We start from the raw sequence: 22,322 nt of genomic DNA, 5'->3' as shown, positions 1-22,322 counted from the left end.
CCTAAAGGCCAGGAGTGTAGGAAACAGGTGTTACCGAGCCTTTGAAAGAAGGATAGAAATAGACTCTCTAACAAAGCCTCTCCTTGAGGGAGATGAGAGTTATTCAGCAGTCATGAGCAATGTGGTTTCCAAACCCACCCTGCTGTACTCTGGCCATGCTTGGTCAAGGCTACGAATCTCCTCCGAGGAGATACAAGGTGGGGTATTTGTGCACATAGTCCTGTAACAGCTACACAGCAGCTCAGGCGGAAATCCATTTTGGGGTCTAAGGTAGACAGAACTACTGAAGAGAAAGACTTTGTCTTGATTATGAAGATGATGTATTTCCATTTTCGAAAATTTAGGAAATAAAAATATAAAGATGTAAAAATTATCACTCCTTTATGTCATAGGGAAATGACTGTAAGTGATGTAAGTCCTGTACTCAGGCCTCTGTGTTAAACTTCCTTTGCAAACTTTTAAAATTTCTGCATGACTGTAGGTATAATAATTCATTTAATGACTGTCCCTCTATGGACCACTGCGCTGATACTAATTTCTACTATAACAATGCCATGATAAATGACTCTTAACAGTATCTTTAGAGAGATTCCTGGAAGTTACCTCACTGGATTAAAACCCCTAGGGTCATTCTTCAAACAACTGTGCAGAATGCTTGTTTCCTATTCACTCCCTCTGATCAGTGCACGTGTGCCTTTTCATTGCACTCCTGAAGCTAAGATTGAACAAAGCCAGTTTCCCCAGCTCACAGCTGAAAAAACTCACTAACTTCATCTGCATGTCAGGGTAAATATTATTAGCCATCTGTTTTCCCCCTAATTTATGGTTTCTACCAAATATCTATTTATCCCACAGGGATTCTAGCGTTTGTTTTTTTTTTAATGAGATGTACACACAAACTGGATATAAATGATTTATGTCCTATTTCCTCGTTACTCTTCTGTTTTACAACTTTATAATATAATTTAAACTTAAAGAACCTAAAGATCCTTCAATCAAATCTCTTTTTTTTTTTTTTGTCGGTTGTGGGACTTGAACTCTGGGCTTGGGTGCTGTTCCTCAGCTCTTCAGCTCAAGGCGAGCACTCTACCACTTGAGCTACAGCGCCACTTCTGGTTTTCTAGTGGTTTATTGGAGATAGGAGTCTCACGGTCTTTCCTGCCCAACCTGGCTTTGAACCACGATCCTCAGATCTCAGCCTCCTGAGTAGTTAGGATTACAGGCGTGAGCCACCGGTGCCCGGCAGTCAAATCTCTTATGCTTAGAAAATTCCTGTCTCTCATATAAAATATTTTGCCTTCTTTATCCATCCAGATACATGGGCTGAGAACAGGGTTTCTACCATAGGACCATTAGAAGACCATCAATTTGTGATACTTTACTTAACATTAATTTATATGTGCAGTACAGTCTGAGTTTAATTTATTGTATCATTTTGTCTACATACTGATTTGCAGTTTCACAATGTTTTTATTAACTTTGATGTCAAGAATGTTTTTTTTTATTGTTCCGTTTAAACAATGTAGTTAGCCCCACTTGTTCACACTTCCAGGTGATATTCAGAACACATTATCTAACTTTAACATTGTAGTGTAGTTCAGTTTGTTTTAAATTACAAATTCAACTAAGAAAAAATTAATACCGATTTTAGAGGGTTCCACAATATTAAGCCATTACTTTAAGGAAAACAGTCTGCCAATTTGTTCAACCTTTCTTCTCTCTTGCTAAAACTGTATTTTCTTCACACAGTTGTCACAGAATGAAGGTTCACAATGTTTTCAACACATTGAGGTCTTCTGTTCCCACTGGGAATGGAAATTCCCATCTGTATTTTCTAACTAGTCAGGTTAGGAAGGGTATGCAAAATTCCTTTTAATTGCCAACTGCTTTAGTAAGGGGAGTAAGTAAGGGGAAGGGAACAGTACCTGTGAAAACTAATAAAAGCTTTCTGAGATGAAAACTCACCTGGTGAATAATTTGGTGAGATATACGAGAGCTTCTGGCCTAATAATTTTACTTCAAGAATCCATCCCCAAAATAAAATCAATCAGTCCCTATATCTACAAGTAATGACCATCTTGCCTCACTTCCATTACCTGTAATTCCACATGAGTATACTTCTCAGCATCTGGAATGACTTTAAGTCTTTCCAAAATTCTTCCTTCCCTCCCAGTTTTTAAGAGGAAACTGTACAATGGCTTTTTATTGCTTTGGGGAGATACTCATCTTCAGAATTTGATGAAAAATATGTCCTTCCATTCCCAAAAGTATTCGGGGTAGTTTTCTTTTGCCCCAAGTAGGAAACAGTGATTACATATAATTTGGAGGTCTACAGTCCATGAGATATCTATGTGTACTATGAACCTAAGTGCCAGCATTGTCCCTGTGTCATTTCTTTCTCTCCCCCTCCACCCCCCCCCCTTTTAATCAAATGAAGGCAATACCTATTAAATCCTACTTTAAGACTTGTTATTTTCCTCTTTGGTAAAATCTTTTCTTTCTTTTCTTTCATTCTTTTCTTTCCTTTCTTTCTTTCTTTCTTTCTTTCTTTCTTTCTTTCTTTCTTTCTTTCTTTCTTTCTCTCTCTCTCTCTCTCTCTCTCTCTCTCTCTCTTTCTTTCATCATTAGGCTTGAGCTCAGGGCCTGGGTGCTATCCATGAGCTTTTCTGCTCAAAGCTAGTGATCTCTACCACTTTGAGCCACAGAACCACTTCTAGTTTTCTGGTCATTAATTGGAGATAAAATAGTCTCATGGAGTTTCCTTCTCTGGGCAGGAGCCTCAGATCTCAGTCTTTTGAGTAGCTAGGATTACAGATGTGAGCCAAGAACACCCAGCTATCTTTGGTAAAATCTTAAAACTTTATCTTCAGTGCCATTTGAGCACCAATTAAAAGAACTTCTTCATCTGTCCACTGCTCTAAGCTTCACAGGAGTCTCTGGAAATAATTTCAAACTTCAGAAAGGTTTGCAATAAAACAAAAAAGGAAAAGAGAACAGAGGTACCTATATAAGCACCATCTGCATTCATCCACTGTGACAATTTATTCCACTTACACTCTCCTCCCTGCTGTCCCTGCATGCATGCACGCACACACACACTGCACAGGACTGTTATAGATGACTGGCAATCACACAGGTATCTTTATACATACATCATTTCTTCCTGAACCAGTTCATCATGCCCTTTACCCCCTAAACAATTAAGTGGTAAGTGGGCATTTCCTGGGAAGTATGTAAGCTTCTTAAATAGACACAACACAGATAGCAATACCAGCAAATCTGACATCAACCTAATACTTTTTACCCAATCTCCTGTTCACATCCTACTTTGGCCTGCTAACCCTGGGTAAGTGCCCTTCATAGCATCTTCCCCTGCATCTCTCAGTGCAGGAGCCAGTCCAGGTCAAACATCACAGCTAACTGTCATATCCCTGGCATCTTCCCACACCTTCTTCATCTTTTGATGGCTATTCTTCAAGAATGGCGTTAGTTCTTAATCTTTTAAGTAGAATGTCCCTCAGTTTGGGTCTGTGTGATGCTGGATTCAGATGTCACTCACAGCTGGAATTCTGTCAGGGACATTATGCCCTTAGATCATCCCATCATCTGAACGCATTATTACAGCCACTTGTCTCTTACTGATGACGGTAATCTGATCCTCAATCAAGATAGGAGGTCAGTCGTACGATTACAAGCGACATCCTTTCTACACTGTGTTAATTACTGATTTTTATTCTCCTTTGCAAGTTAACAGGTAGTTGGTGAGGAAATACTTAAGACTATGCAAATACCCGATTCTCACAAAAATTGTTTTGACAGGTCAGCGTACAGTGGCTCATGCCTCACTCTTAACTACTAGGAAGACTGAGATCAGAAGGGACCATGGTTCAAGACAGTCTGGAGAAACAGTGATACCTCATCTTAACCAATAAGCTGGGTATGATGGCATATACCTGTCATCCCAGCTATGAGAAGATTAAATAGGAATACTGTGGTTCAGGGTGAACCAGACACAAGTGGGAGACCCTACTCAAAAAATAACTAAATCAGGCTGGGAAGGTAGCTCAGTGGTAGAGTGCTTGTGCATGAGTTCAATTCCTCAGCACCACATAAGCAGAAAAAGCAGGAAGTGGCACTGAGGCACAGTGGTAGAGCGCTAGCCTTGAGCTGAAGAGCTGAGGGACAGCGCCCAGGCCGAGTTCAAGCCCTACAACCAAAAACAGCAACAACAACAACAACAACAAAACTAAAGCAAAAAGGAGGTGGGAATGTAGTTCAAACAGTACAGTACATGCCTAGCAAGTTGTGAGGCCCTGAGCTCCCACCCAAGTACAATGTAAAAAAAAAAAAAAAAAGCAGGGGCTGGGAAGGTGGCTCAGTGGTAGAGCGCTTGCCTTGCATGCATGAGGCCCTGGGTTCAATTCCTCAGCACCACATAAGCAAAAAGGAAACACCACCTCAATAAAGATTCTGCCTGTCTCCACACAATGTTATGGGCATTAGATTTAAAGCAAAATACATTAAAAAAAAAAAAAAAAGCAAACCAAAAAACCTCCACCTACTTGGCTTCCTTGATCCTTACTATTATGATTACAAAATAATGAATTTTCCAATTCTAGTACTCATTGTACACTTAAGCATTTGCCTCACCTTATTATGTATTATTGGTATAAATATATGAGTTCTTTATTTCTTTGGAGATAGGACCTTGACTTCATTCTTCTTCTGCCTCTGCCTCAAGTGCTGGGATTGCAGCATGTATTACCATGTCCAGCAGTACTGTTTTTCAGTGCTTTAAGATTCATTACTGTCATTAATTACAGTTGCTTCTTTGTAGCTATGCTGAGTCTACAGTCAACCTTACACAGATCAAAATCTATTTTTCAAAAAAAATCTCATCAGTGTTGAACATGTATAGGCATTTTCCCCTAAATAATACAGTATACTATCCAAGCACAGAGCATTTATACTGAATTAGGTTTAAAGCATCCAGAGAGAATTTAATGTGAACAGGAGGGTGTGTGCAGGTTGTAGGAAATACTACCCCATTTTATATAAGGGATCAGCATCCATTAATCAATGTCCTGTAACACACCTCCTGCATGCAACATAGGTGAGGCAGTGGGATCCTGGAGGCCAACCTGGGCTATATGGGAACTTGGTCTCAGAAAGTCAATGGCTGCGACATAGCTCATTAGTAAGGCGCTTTATTAGCATGCACAAAGCCCTGGGTTCAATCCTCCACACTGTAAAAACAAATAACTGAAAAACCCAAACAAACCACTGATTGGAAGAACTTATAAGACTAATTTGAAAAGTATTTCAAATGGCAGTAACTGAACATTACCTGGTGTTTGCTACACTGATTTGCCATAGGAATGACTGAGTCACCTCTGGGGGGAAACAGGAACACAACAGATAAACATTTGGAAGAAGACTTGCCTTTTCCAATATGTCGCCTGGTGTTTTCAATCGTGGAATTCCGGTTAATGTTGGAGAGGAGCCCAAGGCAGAAGCGGTTCTTATTGTTGGAAGGATCGGTGAAACCATCCACCAACACACTTGTGGAGGAGGCATGGAACGCTTCACCCACACGATTGTTGAGCTCATAGTAGACAATAGAGCACCAGTGTTTTGGTTCCTCATAAGCAACTGCCTGAACATCTGCAAGAGAGAAAAGGTTCTATCAGCCCAGGTCTCTGCCTCTGGCTCAGCTCTCAAAACTGAAACTGCTTTGTGAAGTTGGTTCAGCATCATGGAGGAAAGATGTGGAAGGGTTGCTGGGATCATAATGTAGGCAGTGTCTCTACGCCGTTTAATGCAGGTTACTTTACTAAGGGTTGCCTTGTGCTTTGTTTGGGAAAATTTTTTTCTAATTATTGTCAGAAAACCAAAACACCAGCCAAACAAGCTTAGAGAACAGTGTTTGCTGAATGCTCACAAGGCTGCTTGCTCTTTAATATGCAGAGATGGACATCACCCAACAGAGACCTCCGTTCACCAGTCAAACAAATGCAAGAGGTGACAACAACAGGCCTGAAGACAGGCTCAGCGGGAGGGCAAGGAGAAGTCTTGTGGGCAAAGCCTTGGCATAACCAGGCTTCTTCAAGGTAATGAGTATCGGCTTTTAATTACTGATAAGAAGTTAGGTTCCTTCGTAGTTAAGTTGCTAATGATGATGGCAGCCTCAGTTCTGCTCCAGTTCTCAGTCTCAGGAAGAAATCCTGCCAGTTGGCCAGTCTCACAGAATGAATCATATCTCTCCCATCCAGATTTCATGCTAACTTCCTTATATTTGCTTTAAGTCGTGCAGAGCAGGTGTGTTTTGTCTCTTCATTCCCAGGATGGGCCAACAATGGAAATTACCCAACTTTACTGACAGGATGCAGCTTGTGAAGTCAAATCTCTTAAGGCCAACAAATCTCCAAACAGAACAAGCTTCTAAACACTTGCAACTAAAAGGTTTTAAGTTCCTTCTGTAGTAAAAACTACTGTACCGCTGCTTTAGAGATTTCTGGACTACAAACGATAGTATTTCCAACCTACTTGTATACAGTGATCTGAGGTTTAAGAAGTTGGGGTATACAATCATTAAAACACGGAAAGAAAAATCCCCAGCAGAGGCACTCGGCGTTCTTAAACATCAACCCACAAATACTACACTTCACTTTTGAATTTGGTAAGGAAAATAATCATTTAAAACCACACACGTTTGCTCTTTTATATACTTAAGTAGGTCACCTGAAAACTCAGTTTTCCTGTTTGCTAAGCAACTCTTCCCTGTCATCTGCTCTACTTCAAAGAGATAACTTTTAATAACTTAAAAGTGTTAAATCTCAAGGAAGGCTGCAACTTCACTAATGGAAGGCTCAGAATACTATTCATCTAGGTTAAAGCTGACAAGTTTTTGTTTTTGTTTTTCTATAAAAGGACAGAAAGACTTGTGGGCCATATGGTCTTTATCACAATGATCCTACTCTGCCTTCTTAGCACAAAAGCAGTCATAGATAATGTGTAATGAATGACACAGCTATGTTCCAATAAAGCTTTATTTACAAAAACAGACAGTGGGCTGAATTGGCAGTAGGCTGTAGTTTGACCTTTGCTCTAGGAAAACCACCAAAGGCAACAACAAGAAAAAGCCAACATTCCTTCTTTATGAAAATAGTAGCTGGTTATAAACTTACTCTAATAAAGCAAACTTTTGAAGCTATTTAAAAGGACAAATAGTCCCCCCCCCCCCACAGTATAACCCCTGTTTTCACTGTATTTGATGTTGGTATAATTCGTGGAGAGGAAGGGAAAAAACAAATTGTTTAAATAGGGATACAGGTGGACCCATTGCAACAATGAGATGTACATTATGTCGAAAAACAAACTTTACAACTTTGGCTGGGGGCGGGGCGGGGGACGGGAGGGGATGTGGGGGGGAGATGGGAAGGAGGCAACAATGCTTCTTGATAAAAAATGTACTCATTACCTTGCCCATGTAATTGTAACCCTGTACCGTTCTTTCACAATAAAAAAAAAAGGGGGGGCAAATAGTAACGCTGTGTCTACTTTCCAAAATGGACATCATAAGCTTCACAACACAGTTACAGGGGCCATATGGCCGTGCCCCACCTTTCCTGCTAGTTTGTTCTGCAAACACAAATTCCCCAAAATGAGTACAATAGGTTATTTTTCCATCCAGATTCTTTTATTTGCTGACTTGTAAGATGACCAGAAGATGACCAGAAATGAGAGAAGATTTTTGTTAACTAATTAAAAAATTCTATGTTCACTCTGTAGATATGGCTTGAATGGTAGAGCACCAGCCATTAGCAGTGACAGCTTGAGGCCAATTTCAAGCCCTAGTACCAGAAAGCTGTATGTTCCAATTATGCCACACATCTCAGAAAACGTTCTTGAGGTTCATCGTTAAAATAATTTTAATTTTATAATTTTAATATATTTATTTTATATTTATATATTAGTATTTAATATATTTCTATAATTATAATTATAAAATAATTTGGGGGGTGGTTTAAATTCAAGGCTTCATGCTTGCTAAGCAGGCACTCTAATGAATAAAAAATTGTGAGAGAAAGCAACATTTGGCCCTATGAGCTTTAGATTCCTCAAAAGAGGAGCAAGTAGCAATGTTGTTACCTCCTCTGTTGATTTCTGAAGTCAGTGAAGGGGCCATCATATTTGTGTCCATTGGCTGAGACACATCTTGTGTCATAGGGTCTTCGGGGGGCAGGTAAGCAGGTGGAGGGGTATCAGCTGTAAAATTTCAAGAAGATTGCAGATTAAGTTGCCAGTTTAATCAGAACTTTAGACTATAAATAGAATATCAAGGTCTATCTACATTGACAAGATGATTTCCAAAAATCATTACCATCCCTGAGCCTTATGTTTTCAGTGACAATTCAGTGGAAGGAGCAACACTATGGGCTAGTTCCAGGGTTGGCTGTCTATCCAGAGTCCGGTTCCAGGAGTTGACTGCCTATCTAGGATCCAGTTGCTGAGGCTGACTACCTATCCAGGATCCAGTTTCAAGACTTGCCTGCCTAACCAGGATCCAGTTTCAGGAGCTGATTACCTATCCAGGATCCAGTTGCAGAGGTCGACTGCCTATCCAGAATACAGTTCCAGGAGATGAATGCCTATCCAGGATCCAGTTCCAGGACTGACTGTCTATTCAGGATCCAATTCCAGGAGCTGACTGCCTATCCAGGGCCAGGGCTTGGCTGCTGATCTCAGGTCCAGTTCTAGGAGGTGACTCTCTACTCAGGATCCAGTTCCAGCAGGTGACGGTCTATCCAGGATCATGAAATTGGAAGGGGGTTATACGCACAGAGTCTTTGAGAAACCTCTGCATTTCAGTTTCACTAGTGGATTGAAAGCATCTAAAGCTAAACAAGACTACTAAAAAAAAAAAAATTCAAACTCTCTTATACTAATCCACTGGGGTTTTAGGAATTTACCAAACCAGTTTCATTACAGCTTACTGATGATTTAAATTGCTAATTTCCCACAACCTTAAGCAATCATCTGTTCTCTACACATTCAAATAATCACTAGTTTTTAAATCTCTAGTAGCTGAATAACAGGAACCAAGTCATTTTATCTCAGCTGTCTTCGATATTAGAATTTGTAACTTTTCTTCTGAAGAGCACGTGGCCAGCGGGCAAACAAGAGCCAACAACATGATTTCTTAAACAAGCATTAATGCAAGTCGGCTGTGTTTGGTTTCCCAAATAACCTGTTGCGACTAAAGCCAAGTTAGTTCCTCTCTGGTTGTCCTGAGTCAGTCCAGCATGTATGATGAGGCCGAGGGGCACAGCTTACCTGAGGGACTTGACAGTGGTCAGACAGCCAGGGCTCCCCAGTGGTTCCCCTCTGACTCCTACTGAACCACAGCCAATGCTACTGTCCAGCTGCTAACAAGCATGACTGGAAACACAGGTAGAGGACTACAGAGACTCCCTGTCCTCCCTTAAATCCAGCTTCTTCTCTGCAGCTTGTAGGGCTGACTCTGCTTCACCCCAGCCAGGGAAGACAGGGCCTCCTCTAGGTCCCAACTTAGCGATTGCTGCCATCAAGCTGGTGGGCATCCTCAGCCTGGAGGGGCTTCGTCTACAATTCCCATCAGTACCCCCTCCCTCCTTTCCTTTCCAAATTTCCTCTGCTGGACCTGTGCCTTAATTCTCAGCAGCCAGAAAGTGTAAACACAAGGATAATCTTCAGCCTTTTGGTCTGTGCTCACTTGGGGCTGCCACTGCTCTAAAGTGCCAACACTTAACTACACAGCACTGACATGTCCATCAAACTTAACTACTCGGCACTGACATGTCCATCAAACTTAACTACTCTGTGACATGTCCAAACACAATGGGTTCAAGGGAGTCAGGTAGGCAGGAAAACACCAGCAGTTTGATTTTTAAATTAATCTATTTTTCATAATGCATAATGGATTTCAGAGGGAATGATAATACTTAAAAAAAACAAAGCAACTTTAATTGTGAAGGCTTGGCACTGACGTTGAATTCAAATTTACTTTAAAAATTACATTTTTATTATCTTTACACAGTTGCACGAAGGGATTACCATTCAAAATGTCAGTTTATGAGTACAACGCTTCTTAATCAATGTCACCTCTTTCATCTTTCTTTCCCATTCCAATTTTGGTTTTAAAAACACTTGGATTGTCCAGTAAAGTTGCCCAGTCATGTTCCCTTCCAAAATGTTAACACATTTCAAATGTATCATTAACAATATCCTTCTTGAGGCTGATTGGCTAGAAACTTGGTACTAAGTTGTTTTTTTCAGAGACACTTGTATACAAACCTAAAATTTGAAAAACATGTCCTAATTGATCCTTTATTTTGGTAACTATCTGGTCTAAAAAAGGAAAATAACTGCTTTTTGTCTTTGCTAAGTTAAACACACAGATGGTTTGCAATACTTCCGTTGCAATCTCTTTGTTGGTAAAGTATATGTTTCTTGGGATTACATCATCACCTAAATGAATTTAATTAAATGGGGGTGGGATCCCTCAGGAATATCTTTTCTGAGGTGGTATTTACAGCATGGCTGTTCCTGCCCATGATGATGCTAATCTGCTGTGTTTCTCATAACCACAATGTGATACACAGTATTTTTCCCTTTCTTTTATCAAGAGCAAAGACTGTAATAATTATGCCACTCCCAAAAGGATGCAGCTGTTTCAAAAATTTTTTTTTAAAAAAAGAAGGGAAAATACAGCATATTTGAGCATCTATGCATGACAAACGAACAAGCCATTTGCTTCCCTGGCTGTGAGTCTCCGCCCTGCATAGTAGTGTCCAGGGCCCAGCTGCTCCCTCCACGGCAGGCTGGCCAGTCTCCCCAAGGCACCATCTGGTCTGAACACCCCTCCTACCTGGCATCTGGAACGGGCTGCCTGGGTCTGAGCTGGTGGGAGAGTGAGGGTAGGTACTGCTGCTGCTCCCGGGAGAGTTTGGGTAGCTGCTATCGGGAGAATGAGCAAACGGGTGGCTGTTGGGTTGCTGGAAAGAATCCGGGAAAGTGGCGTTGAGTGGCATGTGTGGCTCATTCTGCCCCAGGTTACGGAACTGAGCAAGGAGGCTGTGCTGCGGATTGTATTCACTGTGTCTTGGAACCAGCACTGGAGGAAGAACTGGAAACAGAAAGGAGAATGATGAAAATCGGATGCAAAATCTTTGAAATGCAATCTGTGACATGATGACAAATTACCTGAACTCTGCCCTGCCGTCAACTCAGAAGTACTACTCAAATGAAAAACAACAAAAGTACGAACAAGTACAGTCTCCTCAGAATTACAACATACGCCAGAGGTCCAAAGCACTGACTGAGAAAGTCTGCAAAGCATAATCCTTGGGTTAAAGATATTAAGGTTTTCCCGTTCTTAATTTTTCTACTCAGTACAAACCAAAGTGTAATTAAGAATATATATCACCAATCTGGGCACTGTGGTATGTGCCTGTAATCCCGGAATTCAGGAGGTTGAGGCAAAAGGAACGTGATTCAAGGATAGCCTGGGTTACATATCGAGATTTTTGTCTTCACCAATATCATGAGAACTCTATCACCACTGACAATTCAACTTTCCTATTGGTTATCTAATGATACTTTAATAATGAATCACACCAGTGGTTTACAAATTACAAAGTGTGACACGGTGTCCCGTCTTGGTGGCCAGATTTCATGAAGCTCATCTCTCTAACGATAGTACATCTACCCACTTCTCGACAATCCTGAGCAACACAGGACAGGCTGGCCGAGAGCACACAGGGGATTGGCCACAATCTGCCAACTGAAAACTCACAAGTATGAAGGCCCAAAGCAGTAGACACCTGGAGAGAGGCAAACACAACTTGTCTCTCCTCAAGCTCTACATGTTAAAAACATAAGGAACTGGTGTTCAGCACAGTCAACAACCTCCAGCTTCCTCATCGAGCCCTGCCGTAGATTAGACCGCGAGGTTCCTGCCACGGTCCCCAGATGGCCCACAGAAACGCTGCTGCTCCCGCTCCCCTCTGCCCTGGTTGAGTACAAATAAATAAATAAATAAATGAAAATTCCTTTTGAACTGCATGGGAGAGAGGACACTTCCACGCTATTTCTGGTTTGATAGGCAGGACTCAGAAGATACCTTCCTACAGAATGTCAAGAATCACCTTTACCTTTGAGGGTTTCCAGGCAATCTACCCAGGACACATCATTACCCCTGGAAAATATGCTCTTTGGAGGATCAACACCTACTTAGGGAGGGCTAGGAGTCGTTTGTTTCTTTGTGGTACTCGGGGCTGAGTATGACCCCATGTTTGTAAGGTCTCATGTCTTCTTGGGCACCGGCCTGAGCCGCCATCTGCCATCTTGCCACTGCTGGGATCGCTGCAGTGAACCTTGTTCAGCTCCCTTCCACACACAACCTGGTGAACTCTGTGTCCTGGGCTGATCCAGAACCTCCATCCTTCTGTTCTCAGCCTCCCATATAGCACACATACCCCACAACTGTCACCCACTCTTCTTTGTGCCCACTGTGGCCGCACAGGCCTTTATCCACGGATCTGCCACATGTTACAACTGGTAAGACTTCCCTTCATCAGACCATGCTGCTGATGCCCTTGAGGGCACAGCTGTTTCCTTTTATACCACCTAGTATCTGACATAGAAATGTCCTTTATTTTTCATGTTTTCAGTTCATATGTTTGTGAATTATTTTAATCTTTTCCTGATCTGTTGATCTATAGACCAGTCTTTCTCCGATTCCCTGTACCTCAACTGGCAAGATCTTTGTTTATAAAGGCAGACTTTTGTAGCTCATCCAGGTATAATTCATCAGAACCTCTGTACCTGTGAGTACAGCCTGGTGAACCAAGGGCGGGGTTACTGCATGCACAGTATACACCAGGTTTTCTTGTCCTATCTTAGCAGTTGTCACTCCAACTTTTCTCACCTTACAGCAGCTTTCTAGAGATGACCCTTTCCCGCTCTAAGACTCTACAGTGTCATCCCGATTCTCAGGTGGCACCGATTTCAGCAAGAATAAGGAAAAGGCTGTGTGGCCTTATATGATGCTGGGTTTCTTTGGTCAGCAGCACGATGTGATGGAAGAGCACTTGCTTTGGTCAAGGCAGCCCAGATCCTTGCCCTGTGAACTCAGGCAGCCTAGTTCTTGTCTGGGATTTCACACAGGGATAACTACACAGCCTATTCACACACCATGCGACAAGGAGGGAGGTTCCCCAGAGTCTAATACAAGCTCCCTCTTGGTTTCACCACTGCCTACCCTTATCCCAGTTTTTCCTTTGCCAACTGTTTATCTGCTTAACCTCCACAGAAGAAAGGTGCAATGTTATTAAAGACTACCGAAGTTGTTTGAAGACAGAGAAACCTCAGATTATCAAGGAAAAGGGGGGGAAAAAAGAAAATCCTTCATAGTGCAAACACCAGAGGACAGAGACTGGTTTTAGTTTCAGATTCTAAGCTTAGAATTCTGCACAATTGTTTACTATCCAAGTTTCAGGGGCAATTTAGTTGTCAAGCCTCCCTCCGGTAAAAATGGACACTAGAATTTCTCCCAGATCTTTTTATTTAGCATGTATACAGTGCTTACATATGCCAACTGCTATCCCAAGCTGTACCAAATACTGACTCATTCCCCATACCAACTGTAAACCCAGGCACTGTCGTCTCTGCCACTTCATACAAGTGGAAATTGGGTACCACTGAGATTATGTGACTTGCCTAAGAACATGTAACCAATAACCAGGATTCACACCTAAGCAAGCTGTCTCCCGGATGCCGGCGATGGGCTGCTGTGCTAAGGTGTTTCAGTGCTGCATGGTTTTAATGATGCTCTGAGCACTGGGAGAGGGACAGGTGCCACTGAGGGCAAGTGTGGGCTGCTGCCTAATCAACTACTGGCAAATGGCTACCTCAGGCGTCCCATCAGGCAGCTTAGCTTAATTGGTTAATTGTCACTGAATTAAGTATAGGCAGCTTATTCTGAGTTTACATTTGATTCTGTGAAATGTGTTCCATCAAACTGGCCATGTAATGATAATCGCTGATGAGTGGGAAATACAAATAAAGCTCTTTAAAGAAACACACAAGTGTAGAACTCCCAATTTGCCACCAGCGATCCAAGTCTACAAGGTTGGGGTAGGTATGTATTTCAGATCACATGCTCTTACTAATAAAAACTCGGGTTGCTTGGACCTTTGTTAACACAGATGATTGATTAAAGAGTGCAGACCCACTTCGGGTTTTTTGTTTTGTTTTGTTTTGCCAGTCTTGGGGCTTGATCTCAGGGTCTTGGCACTGTTCCTGAGCTGCTTCTTATTTTTTTGGTTAAGAGTAGCACTGTACCACTTGAGCCACAGCACTACCTCCAGCTTTTTCTGTTTATGTGGTACTGAGGAATTGAAACCAGGGCCTCATGCATACACGGCAAGCACTCTACCACTGAGCCACCTTCCCAGACCCAGACCCACTTCTTTTGTGAGGCAGTCGAATGTGAAGCAGCATGGACTTGCAAGCCTGTTTCAAGTCAGGTGACAGCTTGACTCAAACTCTGTATCCAGGCAGCCTTGAAGGCACCTGCTGCTTACAGCTGTGGTCAGGATTAAGGAGACTGCATATGCAGTGGCCAACACCGTGCCTACCACACAGAAAGCACAAAAACAAACTGCTTCATTAGTACTATTTTCACTATCATTCGTTTCTGAACATCTGCTTAATGATAATGTGTGTCCATTGCAAATTCATTTTTATTCTAAGGAAGACATACAGAGATACTAAGCTGCTTTATCCTGAATGCATTAGTGTGCAGGGCATGCAGTGTTTAGTAGTTTAATCTCCCACAACCTGGGAAGAGCTATAATCACTGCTTCATTTCATGGTGAGCAAACACCTTAACTCAAAGAGGTGAGTGGTTCAGGTCAGAGTGTTAGAATTCAACAGAAGCCATCTAGCCTTGAATTCTGTTCTCTCAAATTTAACCCTTCTCCTTTCAATGGCCTTTCTGTCCTGAATTTCCTAAAGAATTCCAGCCCACACTTGCCCTTGGCAGCTGGCACTCTACTGTCTGCAAGAGTTTGCAAGAGTTTGTCTCAACTTCTTGCCTACTTATTCAACATCAGCAGGGTTCCTGGTTTATAACCCATTTCTGTGCTTACGTACTGTTTGATGAAATGGTCTTAGAGACTTAAGTCTCCGGCAGTACCTTTGAGCTGGATCCAGGGTCTATTTGATGGATTCCCATCAGCTGTCTCTTAAATACCTCATTTAAAATTAAGTCTTTTTCCTATGCAAAAGCTGTGGGGTTTATGTTTCAAAAGCATTTATTCGCAACTGATTGTTAACTTGACTCTCTTAGTAAAATACCTGCCTAACATACCAGCATACCCATCCAATGTTGGGAACTTTTCAGGCACTCAAAGAAAAATACTGTCACAGAAAAACAAGTGTGGCTGACTGCTACAAAGCTGGCTAGCTACAGTGAATGGGGAAACAAAGGAAAACACACCAGGCAATTTCACTGTGTCGTACGTATGTTTGGTTTCAGTTTACACCAAGCTGCCCAAATCTCCTTATAAAGTCATTCTCTTCTTTTGCTTCATTCTGTGTGGGGATTCCAGACAGGCGAGCGGGAAGGCCAGGGTGTGCTGGTATGGTGTGACAACAGTGCCAGACCTCCACTTCCTTAAGAAACAAGTCCCTCCTGGGTGGGGTAGCGACCAAGAAAAGCATCTCCCGACCTGAGATGATGATAGAGCAGACTGTAGATCTAGCTTCCATCCTAAAACCAGCTAGGATTCCATAGCAGAAATGCACACTGAAGAACGAGGGGACCCAGGCACAGGGGGCTCATGCTTGTAATCCTACCTGGAAGGCTGAGATTAGAAGGATCACAATTCAAAGCCAGCCTGAGCAGAAAAAGTTTCAAGCCTCTTCTCAATTAAGAGCTGGAGATGGTGAGCTAGCATGTTGAACTGCAGGCCAGGGTGCACTGGAGCAGGAAGCAAGACTTGCTCTCAGGAATAACCCGTGTGAAAAAAGGACTGGAGGTACAGCTCAATGGCAGAGTGCCTAGCAAGTGTGAGTCCTTGAAGTTAAAAAAACAAAAACAAAAAACAACCGTACCACCTAAAAAAAAAATTTTTTTTTATGGGGAAATTTTGCTGTATGGTCCTTCATCAACCCAAATCTTTGGATTAAACCAAGAATGGGTTTGCATATGCTAGGTCACTTATGGAGGAAGTTAGTCACTGCTAGTTTCACAACCCAGAGGCTCCTCACTGTTTTATGAAGAGCAGACCTGCAACAGATAACTGCTGTCAGGCTGCAGTACTAAAGGTCAGGGGCGCAAGGTAGGGAGGGCAGTGACAAGGACAGCAGCGTGCGTGAGCAGCCAGGTAAGTGTCTCTCTCCCTACTCCCCCCCCCCCCCCCCGCCCCGTGGGGAAGAGCCTGAGACGGTGGATGTCCAGCGCAAGCCCGAGGAAGTCTCAAGGCTTCACTAGCCCTGCTCCAGGATCTGCTGACAGTCATCCTCCACAATTCCAAACAGAACTTGGCGGTTCCTCAAGCCTGCCTGTTGTTTTTTTTTTTGTTCGGTCGTGGGTTGGGTCTTGAACTCTGGGCAGGCCTGGGCGCTGTCCCTCAGCTCTTCAGCTCAAGGCTAGCCCTCTACAGCATGAACCACAGCACTACTTCTGGTTTTGTGAGTGGTTTACTGGAGATAAGAGTCTCATAGACTTTCCTGCCTGGGCTGGCTTTGAACCACGATCCTTAGATCTCAGCCTCCTGAGTAGCTAGGATTACAGATGTGAGCCACTGGCGCCCAGCCTGCCTGGGTTCTTAACACAGTGCTTACAGTCTCTGTCTTGAAGTTGCCTAAAGTGCCCCAGCTGTCTGCTGCTGTTGTTTTAATTTTTTTTACTTCCCCACCCCCCACGCCCCAAATCTCATATTTTCAAATTATCATGGCAGGGGTTTGAGGATCTGGCTAATTCATGGTTATCAGCTACAATACTGAGCTTTGAAGAGACCACTGGCTTTTGCAGTGGGGCCAGGGCCAGGGGAGGGGACACGTACTGGAGGAAAAGTTTCCAGGTATCTGAGCCCTCTCCCATCTAGTACTCAAAAGGCTGAGAATAAAACAAGATGGTGGCCATTCATGCCCTTTCCAAGTGCCTTCCAGGGAGGCACATATGGGGCGAGGCTCCTGTGGCCCCCCCTCCCCCCAGCCACACACAACCCTCACAGCGCAAGCTGGAGGAAGACGATCCGGTGGAATACGCTCAAATTCAGTCTCAGCCTCTCACCCACCTTGCCATGGGAGTGAGTCAGCCAGGTCACTCTCTATATTAGAATGTTTTCTCACTGTCCACAATACTTCTTTCATTTATAGTATGTTTTTCTATGGTTTTCAAAATTGCTGTTTTTCTTCAGCCATACTTTTTTTAATCTTTAACAGTTGCCAGCTGGCTAGTGTTATTTCTACTCTACGAGCTAGCAGCAGTAGATGGCAGAGCTTGGGACTGTTGATCTTGCTCACCAAACACTGCATAGACAGACAGGTCATGAAGGGAAGATAACTATAAGGAAAGCAAAAGTAACAAGAGACAGACTATACAATCTACAAACAGAACTTTCAGACTGGAGACTTGGCCATAGATTTTAGGTGCATTTAGATTTTAAATAACTAGCAGCCACTATGCTGAAAATGAAAGTATCTGGAAGGGGTTACTTTACAAATGAACACTACTGATTTTGGGGGGAGGTGGGCTGGGTGTAGGGGGTTGTCAGTGAGAAAAGAGTCTTGCTATGTGGTGCAGTCTGGCCTCAAACTCTAGGTCCTGTGGTTCCGCAGGGCTGAGATCACATGTGTGCAGCCAACAAAATCTCAGCATTTTAAGCCCAGGTTAATATGACCTTTCCTGTTGATTAAGTTCAAAGTGCAAAAGAAAGGTAATTTTCAAGAATCATGTGAAAAACATTAAAAAAAAACACCAAAAAACCAAGAAGACTGAACAGCAGGAAATCTCCACGAAAGCATTTTAATCGTAGCAGATAGCAACAGAATGTCTTCTCAATGCCACAATTAGATGCTGACTTAACCACTGTCAGCATTTACTTTGGTGAAGAGAAAGAAAGCCTGCGTTTAATTCAACCACTAATAAGCAGCTTTGATTCTGAAGGCTAGTAAAAGTCCAGGCAAACAGTCCATCTGCTACATCAGCAGCAAGGTCAGTCTTCCCAAGCTCTCTGAACTTTCTGTTCCCTGGAAGTGTCCACATGTATACAGAAAAGAAATTCCTAGCATTTTCTACTTTTTCAAAGGTGTGTTTTCAGTAATGGTCCAAGCTCTACCTTTCAACAAAAGGCTCCTCTCCTCATACACTGCCACAGTCAGTCATCATGTGTACAGGCTGCAGGTAAGTGTTTGCCTAGGCTTCCTTTTTCCCCTACAATTACTTGTACACCAGCTCAATTGTAACAAAATAAGTCATGTGGGTTAAGAAAAAACACAATCACTTAAATGGATAAAATTATTTTTTTTGTCAAAAGAAACAGCAAAGATTCCCGAAAGAACAAGGACAACATGTGCACTGGGCCAAATAACAATAGGCCTCTCTCTTCCCTGCCTCCCAGACACTTCAAAGATAGCACAACCAAACCTGCCAAATACTACTGAACGGAAGGGTGATCATGGGAGTATAACAGAGGGGGTAAGCTTGTTCAAAGTATACACGTACAAAATTATCACAATAAGCCCCCCCATGATATTAATGCATGCTATAACTTATTACCATGGAGTGATCATCTTAGTATCACAAGGGAAAATCTGGAAAGAGTAAATAAAATTTATTCCTGTATCAAAACACACAAAACTCAAAATTTGGGGAAACAGCAGCAGCAACAGAGTAGGAAAACAAAGGGTAAAGTGGGATGAATATGATCAAAGTACATTATATATATATATCCCCTATATATATACATGTGTGTGTATATATATACATATATATATATGAATACAGCACAATGAAATCCATTAAAAACTGTTAAATGGGGGGTAAGAAATATAGATATGGGGAAGAGAGAGTGACAAGAGGGGGTGACATATACAAATACAATAATATCCTCAAAACTGGGCTGGGAAGGTGGCTCAGTGGTGGAGCGCCTGCCTTGAAGTGAAGAGCTGAGGGACAGTGCCCAGGCCCAGAGTTCATGCCCCACGACACTGGACCCAAAAATAAAAAATATCGTCAAAACTAATGCAAGTTAATAAAACAGACAAATATATTCTATATATTTGATCAAATAGAGAATTTGATCAAAGTATATTATCTGCATGTATGTAAATATTACAAAGAAATTCTTTATACAATTAACTTTTGCTAATAAATTTTTTATTTGAAATTCTGAATGATTTAAAAGACTAGTTCACTAGCACCTTTCCTCCAGACAACAGGCCTGGACTTGCTAGCAGTGCTCGATACCGGCTCTCACAGGCCATCCTCAGGAGGCGGGAGGAGAAAGGAGAGCTGTCTGTCCAAGGGTCCAAAGTCCCCAGCAGGAGGAATAGCTCTGGTGGTGGACTGCCCAGCACTGTGGTCAGAGCTAACAATGAACTGTGTATTTCAACACTGCCCAACGTGCATTTATGAATGTTCTCACTCCAAAGAAGGGACAAAAGTATGGGAGGTGATGGATATGTTCCTTAGTTTCATTTAATTCTACAAGGTATGTCTGTAACAATACTATCGTGTACTCCATAAATATATACCATTATTATTTGCCAAAACTGTGCATTTCCAAGTCTGCGGAATGCAACTTGAAAACCACTATTCAAACCCTAGAGCTGAGATTTCCATCAAGAGCTCTTCATGCAAGTGTTGCTGGGGACTCAAGTTTGAGGGGCTTAGGAGCTATCTTACACTTAAAACTGCTCTGCTACTCTTCATCGGGAGTCACACAATTACTTGGTGCGGAGTGAGCACTGAGGAGCTCTTCCTGCTTCGCAGGGACTATGGCCCTGTATGCTCCACGTGGCCCAAGGGGGCCAATGTCATCAGTGCTGAGAGTGAGGGCCTGAGATGGCAGGGCTTCTGGAAAAAACCCCTTTGTCCCAGTCTCACACCAGCCATTTCACAATATGTAAAACAGAAAACCTTGGTTAATTCAAATTAAATAGATCTTAACCTGCGCCTGAAAAGCTTTCTGGAAGAGTTTCTACTATATGTGATTCAAAAGACTCTTAGGTAAATGAGGCTGAATGACATCTGTACCATTTCAGAATGCCTGTGTGAGCCAGCTGGCTGCCTCCTGCCTGTCAAACCTCTCACAGAGCATGGGAGTTACTATGAGGAACCACGTCCTGTCAGGACTGGTTTTATTGTCTATCTTAAATGTCAGTAACAAAATGACCACAGAAGGGGAGGTGAGGGTCAAAGAGTAAGGACAAACTGAGAGTGACCTCTGCAAACAAGGGACAAATGACCAGATAGGTAAGTGAGAACTAGCATTTAAAGGCTTGTTCCCCGGTGGGGGATGGGGTGGTGGTAGAAGCTGGAAGAGGTGGGCTCACCATTACAGGGAGCGTGCCCATGGTGCGGGCGGGCCCCTTCCTTCCCGGCCCTGTTCCCCACTGTGGTGAGCTGCTTCTCACCGACCCAGAGGCTATCGGCCAAGCAGCCAAGGGCTGACACTTCTAGGGCTGCAAGCCACGCGGGTCACCTCAGGTGCATGCGTGTGCGTGTGTGCGCACGCGTGTGTGACCTCCCCATCCACCCACACCCACACCCCTCCCTCAACCTCAGAATTGCAACCAAAACCAGGAAGAGATCACTGCTTTGTTCTGTTTGAAACAACGCAATTCTGCTGCGGGGCGCATGGGGGGTGGGAGGGGGGCAGGGAGGGGGGACCCACTTACCCGGGCTTTCTACCCGCTTGTAGTGGTAGGGGTTGATGCAGACCTCCTTCTGCTTGGAGCCAAAAGGAAACTCACAGCACTCCAGCGGCTTGAGTTCGTGGTGGCTCTGGAGGTCGGGCCAGCGCCACACGCGGCAGTAGATGACATGGGGCAAGCCCTTCCTGTGGGAGACCTGCAGCCGGCCGTCCAGAGAGCGGGGGATGGTCACGCAGTTACTGGGCTGCCCTGGGCAGCTGAGGGCCTTTTCCAATTCCTCCATGGCCCCCTTCTTTTTCTTCAGTTTTTTCACCAAAGCATCCACAGCTTTCTCAGCCCATTTTTCTTCTTCATCACCCTGCTTCCACCCAAGAAGTCTCTTCACAGCCGGACTTGTGAAGGAAAACAAACTTGTCACATTCATAGTGAGTGCACTAGTTGTATCTCCTCAGAGCTGGTGAAATCAGGGGCTCCAGAGCAAATGTCCCCAGAAGAAAGTCAAGTTCCTTTACATAGGATCCTCTCCAGAGACTCAGTCTGCAGTCCTGAAAATTAAAATGACCATTCCGACAGCTCTATACGGTAATGCGGTCAGCACCTAAAAAATGAAAAGGAGGAAAAGTGTAAAATCACATCTGCTAAACCACAATTATTACTATTAATGATTAGTGAGTATTCTATGACTAAAGTGTGTTCTCCATTGTCCACCATGAAGCCCTAGCCCTCAGTGTGATGGTACTTCGAGACGGTGTCTCTATGGAGGTAAGCAGGGTTAAATTAAGTCCTCAGGGTGGGCCCAAACCCAACAGGATTGCTGGTCTTTAAAGAGATTCCCTCTCGCCAGCACTGTGTGCCTTTAGAAAAGGTCCTGTGAGGTACCACGAAACAGCAGCACTGCTATCCATTCACAGAGACCTTGAGAAGTATCATCAGCCAGGCACCAGTTCACACCGTAACCCTAGCTACTCAGGAGGCTGAGATCTGAAGACTGGAGTTAGAAGCCAGCCTGAGCAGGAAAGTCCATGAGAATAACTCCAATGAACCATCAAAGTGGCAATCTTGAGCACAAAAGCCATGCAAGAGCATGAGGCAGGCATGTGCACAGATACAGGCACGCACACATGCTCACACTCACACAATAACTGTGTACATCCACAATGAAAAAACAAAGCAAAACCCCCCAAAAGAAACTGACAGCAGGAAAAGTATACCAGAGAGCTAGGTGTTCAGTGGCTCATGCCTGTAATCCTGGCTATTCAAGAGGCTGACATCTAGAGGATCGTGGTTCAGCAACCAGGAAATAGCAAAGCTGTAGACGTAATCAAGCTGATGGGGCACCAACCCTGAGCAAGCAAGCCATTTAAGCCAAGCTAGTGTAAGGGCCTGGGTCC

General features: G+C 43.2%; 1 protein-coding gene across 1 annotated transcript in view; it reads right to left on the bottom strand.

The window, feature by feature from the left end:
* Smad1 (SMAD family member 1) overlaps positions 1-22,322 on the bottom strand; it is a 49,219-nt gene that overhangs the window by 5,421 nt on the left and 21,476 nt on the right. The window contains exons 2-5 of the mRNA XM_070022145.1: positions 20,956-21,529; positions 10,910-11,167; positions 8,152-8,268; positions 5,443-5,664 (exon numbers count right to left, since the gene is read on the bottom strand). Coding sequence (XP_069878246.1) covers positions 5,443-5,664; positions 8,152-8,268; positions 10,910-11,167; positions 20,956-21,355 — 997 coding nt within the window. The 5' untranslated portion in view covers positions 21,356-21,529. The remainder of the gene's footprint in view (positions 1-5,442; positions 5,665-8,151; positions 8,269-10,909; positions 11,168-20,955; positions 21,530-22,322) is intronic.

Source organism: Dipodomys merriami, unplaced genomic scaffold (assembly GCF_024711535.1).
Source record: "Dipodomys merriami isolate MVZ:Mamm:240054 unplaced genomic scaffold, mDipMer1.0.p SCAF_15, whole genome shotgun sequence".
Taxonomy (NCBI): domain Eukaryota; kingdom Metazoa; phylum Chordata; class Mammalia; order Rodentia; family Heteromyidae; genus Dipodomys; species Dipodomys merriami.
Note: the sequence above shows the minus strand (reverse complement) of the source record. Positions and strands in the feature narration are given on the sequence as shown.